This window comes from Crocodylus porosus, unplaced genomic scaffold, assembly GCF_001723895.1.
Source record: "Crocodylus porosus isolate Cpor-Errol unplaced genomic scaffold, CroPor_comp1, whole genome shotgun sequence".
NCBI classification, from domain to species: domain Eukaryota; kingdom Metazoa; phylum Chordata; order Crocodylia; family Crocodylidae; genus Crocodylus; species Crocodylus porosus.
In genome coordinates, this window is record NW_017728906.1 from 1,886,575 (window position 1) to 1,893,203 (window position 6,629).

Here is a 6,629-nt window from a genome sequence, read left to right on the forward strand (position 1 = left end):
CCCCCAGGGTAGGAGCCAGCACCACTTCCCTTGGAAGTTGGTTCCAGATCCTAGCCACCCTGACTGTGAAGTAGTTCTTACGGATATCTAGTCTAAACCTCCTCTCCAACAACTTGTGGCCGTTACTGCTTGTTACCCCAGGGGCGCTAGGGGAAACAAGGTCTCTCCCAAACCCTGCCTATAGTAGGCTTCCCTTGTGCTTCAAGGATTACATCCTAAAGGAGTGACTGCTCATCATGGCATCTCAGGGCCTTGACAACTAGCTTCCTGAGCTTGTGAAATGTATCTTTCCTAAAGCTGAGGATTTCTGCATTGCTGACTTATTTGCCAGCTTTGTGATGGATAGAAAAAGTGATCAATTCATGGTCACTGTCTCCCAGCTTCCATTCAATTTGCAGGTTGCTCACTAGATCATCCCCTTTGAACAGTACCGGGTCCAGGAGTGCCTTACCTCTCATCAACCTATAGACTTCTTGAGACGAGTAAAGCTCATCAATGCTTGTGACGAAGCTTTGTGACCAACAGGATTTGGCCGAGTGCTCTTCCCATGGGATTTCATGGTAATTAAAGTCACCCATGAGAACCATGCACAGAGAGCATGCAGCTCCCCAGTGAATTCGTGGTCAAACTCTTGTTCCTGATTAGGTCTGTAGTAGACTGCTACTATTATATACCCTTCACCACATTCCCCACCATATTTTAATCCAGAGGGTCTCAAGTCCTAAATCAAACAAATGATTTCATATTATTTATATTAGCAAAGTAGATTTTTGGTTCAACCCAGATTATAACACTGTGCAAGTCAAGATATAGCCTACCACCAACTCAAAGCTAAGTTTAACAATCATTTCTTTCACATATGTTGCTAAGTGATATTACCCATTCCTACAAGTATTCTTAGTATCAGTCCTTAAGAAAGAAATTAAAGTAGAACAATATCCTGTAAGATTGATAATCATATTTGATGGCTGGCAAGGATTTTTGTGGCTGATACTTTTTCTTGAACCAACTGCATGGCTACAATAGATTTGGACAAGCTTTGGATGTAGCATGCTCTTTGGGTCTGCTGAAAAAGAATAAAGAATGTGCTGCATTCAAAAGCTGGTCTAAGTCTATCCTAACCATGAAGTTGGTCCAGTAGAAATTGGATATACCAAAATCCTGACCTCTCATATATTTCCTGGACCATCACAGCTGTAACATTACTCCAACTCTACCACCTATTTGACTGCTGCAATTCCCTGACAGCTCTAAGTATCTTATTAGGATAGCGTCAACTGTTTTTGTCTAGGGAAGTAGTAAAATTGTAACACGGGCTATCTTCCGATACCAAAGCAAGATACCAAACAAGAAGAGCTAAAAGTCTATTTATGTCATTTTGTCATTTTCAAAGGAATTAACAATGCCAATTTTGTATACCTCATGAAAAATGATTACCTTACTCTTTTCTGTAGTATTTTTAAAAGACCTTTTTAAATTGGGTACAATTCTGTATAATGATTACAAATAGAAAATGAAACTGTCATTTGTTTGAAGGTTATGGTCTAGAGTACTATAAAGGTGCCCAACATGATAGTTTAAAGATGGTCACTGAATGCTTAGTACCTGACACCTGAAAGTAAGGCCAATTTAAATAATCAAGCTGTCCTCTTCCCCGCCACCCGGAAAAAAACCAACTCTCAGCTTACACCAAAATTTTTGCAAGACTTATTTCTATTAAAATTAATTCAAGTCATTTTCTAGTAGTTTCTATTGTGCCTACCCATCAGGGTGCCTGTATTTAAGCAGAATTTAATGGGAGAAGTAGATATCTTCACCCACCAGACTTGAGAAACACATGATGGCTGTTCAGCATTTGCATTACTAGTGAGTGTGCGAATACATTCCTACAAGACACTTACAGATCAATGCTATTTAGGACAGTTTTATTAAAAATTCACTTTATACACCAAGTTCTGTGCATTAGCAAAAGCACTAAGCTAATGGAGCACCAAAAGCTAAGCTATTTTCAACATCACAGTAAATTAGTTTAAATGTTTTATAGCAGTAGAAGCAAAAAGAGTTTAAGCATCCTGGATTAGCTTTTTCTTCTCTCTCATAACAACAAGGAAGCTTTTTCCTGTCTCCATTCAATTTTTGTATCATCAGATCCATTCTAGCTAATAAGGCTATTTAAGTGTCACAGTACAATGAATTATTTAATTCCTTCCTATTCTATCTGTCATGCACGGACTCCAGTGGAGAGATAGCCATACTTAGTTATTTGAAAAGTACCTATATTTACTTTAATGGTGAGTACTCCCACTCGGAAATATATATTTTTGGCAGGAAAATGTCCTAGGTCATCATGACCTATCTAAGCTTTACATACTGTTACATTGACACTTGCACAATTCCAGCTCTACAAGTATGTAACATAATACATTTTCTCAAAAGACACATGAAGAGACTGGCATTTCACATTCAGTGGTAAAATAAATAAGCTTTAGCACAATGAACTCAGATATCATCATACTTTGTGAATAAGGTTTAACTCTTTAGCAGAGCACACAGATCTAGTAATATAACTGAATGTGTTTAAATCACATACTTACACTTAATTCATCTTCAGGTTTGACTGACATGGTACTGTTTTGTGTCTTCATTCTACATGTAAAGAATTACATGCAAAGTTCACACCTATAAACGAATCCTGCACTTATTCCTCAGCAATATCGCCAGCTCTCTTTGAAGGGGAACCAGTAACAGTGTCCTTCTACCACTGAGCAAGGCATCAATTTACATTCATGAGTTTCCAATTGTAATTTCATCTGCCTTGTTGCAAACATTAAAAGGATGCTATCAAGTAGCTTTAAGCCCCAAGCTCAGAGATCATGGGTATACTTTTCCATGTTTGACAATGATAAAAATGTTTCAGCAGACTTCAGCACATTAACATGCCAAAATTCAGAACAGCAACATTTACTGAAGAGTAAATAAAAACTAACAGCAATAACAAATCAAGGAGTTAGCAAAAGTAAAAAAAAAAAAGGCGACACATTGACATTGTTTATTTTTTACCTAAATATTTTTAAGCATCAAGTGCTATTCATAATATAGGTAAGAAGATTTTTTTTATGAACAACAGAAGTTTGACCTGATTCTAAAAGTAGGCCAAGCAAACTGTTTTGTAAGATGTTGTATTTTGTTTTGTACTATAAAGCTAGAAAATAAGTTTTTCCAGGTAACATATCTTGTGTTTTTAAATAAACAAGCTCAGAATTAAGATTGGAAAGTAACCTCCAAACTGAACATCCCTGTTACAATAAAGTGTGGAGGTCGCCTGTACTTAATTTTTACAACACTTTTCTTTAATAATGAAATATTTATTACTTTCCTTGAAAAATACTGTACCCCTTCACACCCTACCGCCTCTAAAGCTGTCTTGGCTTCCAAATTGTGAATTATTTCAATGCCTCCTGTGCTATAAAAGAAACCCAAATAACTGATACAGTTTAGACAATCACTAAATCCTCCTCAAAGATGGATTGCCATTAGCCTAATGACTGCTAGAAAGACTAGCTCCATGCTCTGACTGGACATGATAGCGATAACTATTTAACAGATTTTTTAAAACAGTCTAGTGCAAAATACTTTCCAGAGAATATACCATGTTGAATAAAGCATGATGATTTATATCCCTCGTTAATTTTTGTCCTTTATGACGGACGTACAAAACTTAAGCTCTCACCCTCATTTACTCCTAGAAGAACCTATTCTTTAGTAATACATACTTTATTCTTTATTCTTACAAAGGAACTGAAAAAAGTAAAGCAAAAATACACCCAGATATAAAGTCATGCTTTAAATGACAATTTAAATCCTTTGGGAATTATCTGTTATAATATATTTACACAAGTCCTAGCATGTGAAAGTCCTAAAAAGGCTAAAAAGGGCTTCCAAGAAGTATTGCAAAACAAATAGGATTTTGAAACAGCGAGTCCCAATCATTCTGTTAAAAAAAAATCCTTTCCTTTTTTGGTTGGAAACCTGTTTTTTGTGTTCATTGAATAAACCCCTTTGTGCTTTAGACAAGCATAAATATAGTCGCCGGAGTTTGTCTTTACCATTTGTTCTTTTATATCTCTTATGAAACAGAAGACCAAGTGCTATTAAGATGAGTATGGAAGACATTACCAGTTGTACAAAAAGAATCTGTACTTCTCAAGAAAACAAGAGAAAATAGGTGTTTTAAATAAAAAGAAAAATAAAGACGGTAGTAGGTGTACTGCTTCGTGGATTATGCAGGAAGGTAGAAGTTATTTTCATTCCTGTATGTGAGGATCGTTTATCCTATGATACAATACCAGTCTTGCAACTCCTCTTCAAGTCAGCATTATTTGCGCATATGTAACACACTAGAATTCAGCCCAATGTTTGTTTAATTGAACATGCCAGAAACCAGCAGATGCTGAAATAGAGCATGCCTTTTACTTTTTTGAGGCACATGGGATTAGGATCTAGATTTGTCCTCTCTTACTATTTGAAAAAAAGTATTTCCTCAAGTGAAGGCAAGAATCCCAAAAAATGGTATTTAACAGAGTCAAAATACATTAGAAATAGTACTACCTTTTTTAAAGTACCACTATATAATTCCCATCAGTTAGATCAGGGGTGGGCAAAATATAGCCTGTAGGTCAGATCTGGTCCGCCAACTAATTTGATCTGGCCCATGGGTGGAAGGGTGTCATCTCACTGGATCTGGCCCATGGGTGGCTGGCAGCTGCTTCAGGGTGCTGGGTGGGCAGGACTGCTTCTGCCCAGTAGTATAAGCCCTTGATGCAGCGGCATCAGTTCTGGAAATGGGAAGGGCTTCTGTTGCAGCGAGCAAGCAATGTCATCAGCTGTGGACACCTCTGGCAGGTTCAAGAGCCCTGCCAGAACCTGCCAGCGGTGTCTACACTGACACCGCCACCCTCCCAGCAGAGTGGAGCTCTCACCCAGAGCCCCAACCCAGAACCTGCCAGCAGCATGAGCCAGGCAGGAGCTTCTGCCATGCCAGGCAGATAGCAGTGTCAGCTACAAAACTTCTGGCAGGTTCCACATTGAGGCTTTGGAGCCTGCTGGCTGTGCCCACAGCTGACACTGCTGCCTGCCCACTGTGGTGGAAGTCCCTGTCTGGGTCGATAGCTGAGCTTTGGGGTTTCTGCTTAACTACAGCTCTGTCCAGGCTCTGGAGGGTGAGAAGGAAGGGGAGAGAGAGAGAGAGAGAGAGAGAGAGAGAGAAAACAGCAAGATGGCTGGTTGCCCTTGACAGGTCCCCAAAACTCAGTAAATGGTCCTCTGGCCAAAATAGTTGCCCATGCCTGTGATTAGATCCTATTGGGCCCCATACCAATATTTTCTTCAGTTGCACAGTTCATTGATTTCATGTCCACCTTTTAGGTCCATATAACGGCCTCTAGACCAAAACAAAAACCACAGCTTCTCTCACCATTTTAAAGGATTTGGACTTGATACTGCCAGCTGGCATACACTATCAAAGATTAGTTTGAGTTAATATTTGTTCACCCTGGAGTTTCATTGTGAGCATACTTGCATCGCATGAGCATGTTAAATGCCTTACCATGACTTGCAGATATACAAATTATGCTATAACTCAAGTTATAGAAGCGCTTTTCATAAACTAAAACAACACAATTCATTCAGATGATAGCATTTATCCCTCTCCAAAGTTCTGAGATGTAATGGTCTGTAAATATGACTTCCAGACTTAGAGCTAAGTGTACCCTCCTCAGGCATGTTGAACCTAAATCCAATTAAAAGGATAAATTCAGTGTCTTGTTCCTTGAAACTCTCCATTTCTTTTCATGAAAAGACTTGCAGAATTTTCTGTGAAAACACTCATACACGCTATTTACACAAGTATCTATAGATGAAGTCTTAAACGCTCCGATTTGAGAGAATCATCAAACTTTGGAAGACTGAACAAGGGGAAGTGATTTTAAAGTGATTAGTCACAACACATAGCTAATAAATCTTCAAAATGCTAGTTACAGTTTACCACTGAGAACCAACACTGAATTGACATAAGTTTGTATATTCCATCCACTAGTCAGTTTCCTATCATTAAAAAAGTATGGTCAGGATTAGTGAACAGAAAAAAACCTAAAAACACTGCTTTCAAGACTGCTCTAAATCTAATTCTATTTCTCATAGAGTGTATGTGAATTTGGAAAAGCCAGGGGCAGGTCCAGAGGGGATGCAGTGGTGTGAGTATACCCCCTTTCAGATCGAACTGCATGGCTGGAGTCTCTAGGGACTTTTTAAAGCCCCCAAATAGGGTGGCTACTGATATCCTCAGAATAGAGGACTTGCCTGTGGTGAGAGGCAGGACAACCCCTCCCACCCCTTAGCCAATCAGCAGTGGGGGTGGGGCCCCCAGACCCCTTCACCAGTCATCAGCAAGGATGGGGCCACCACAAAAAGGTTATCTCCCTCCCTCCCTCTGGCTGGCTTGAAACCCTGCTCCTCCTGGCTGTGCCCCACCCTACCTCTGGGCACAGCCAATAGAATTACAAGGACAATTTCCACTAATGAACTGAAAAATGGGATTTTTTATTTTTTTTATTTATTTTTTATTTTTATTT

The 6,629-nt window shown here is 39.0% G+C and overlaps 1 protein-coding gene across 1 annotated transcript in view; it reads right to left on the reverse strand.

The window, feature by feature from the left end:
• The window catches only part of TMPRSS7 (transmembrane protease, serine 7), a 59,741-nt gene that overhangs the window by 49,414 nt on the left and 3,698 nt on the right, over positions 1-6,629 (reverse strand). Inside the window, exon 2 of the mRNA XM_019557092.1 lies at positions 2,595-2,646. Within this exon, the coding sequence (XP_019412637.1) occupies positions 2,595-2,646 (52 nt within the window). The remainder of the gene's footprint in view (positions 1-2,594; positions 2,647-6,629) is intronic.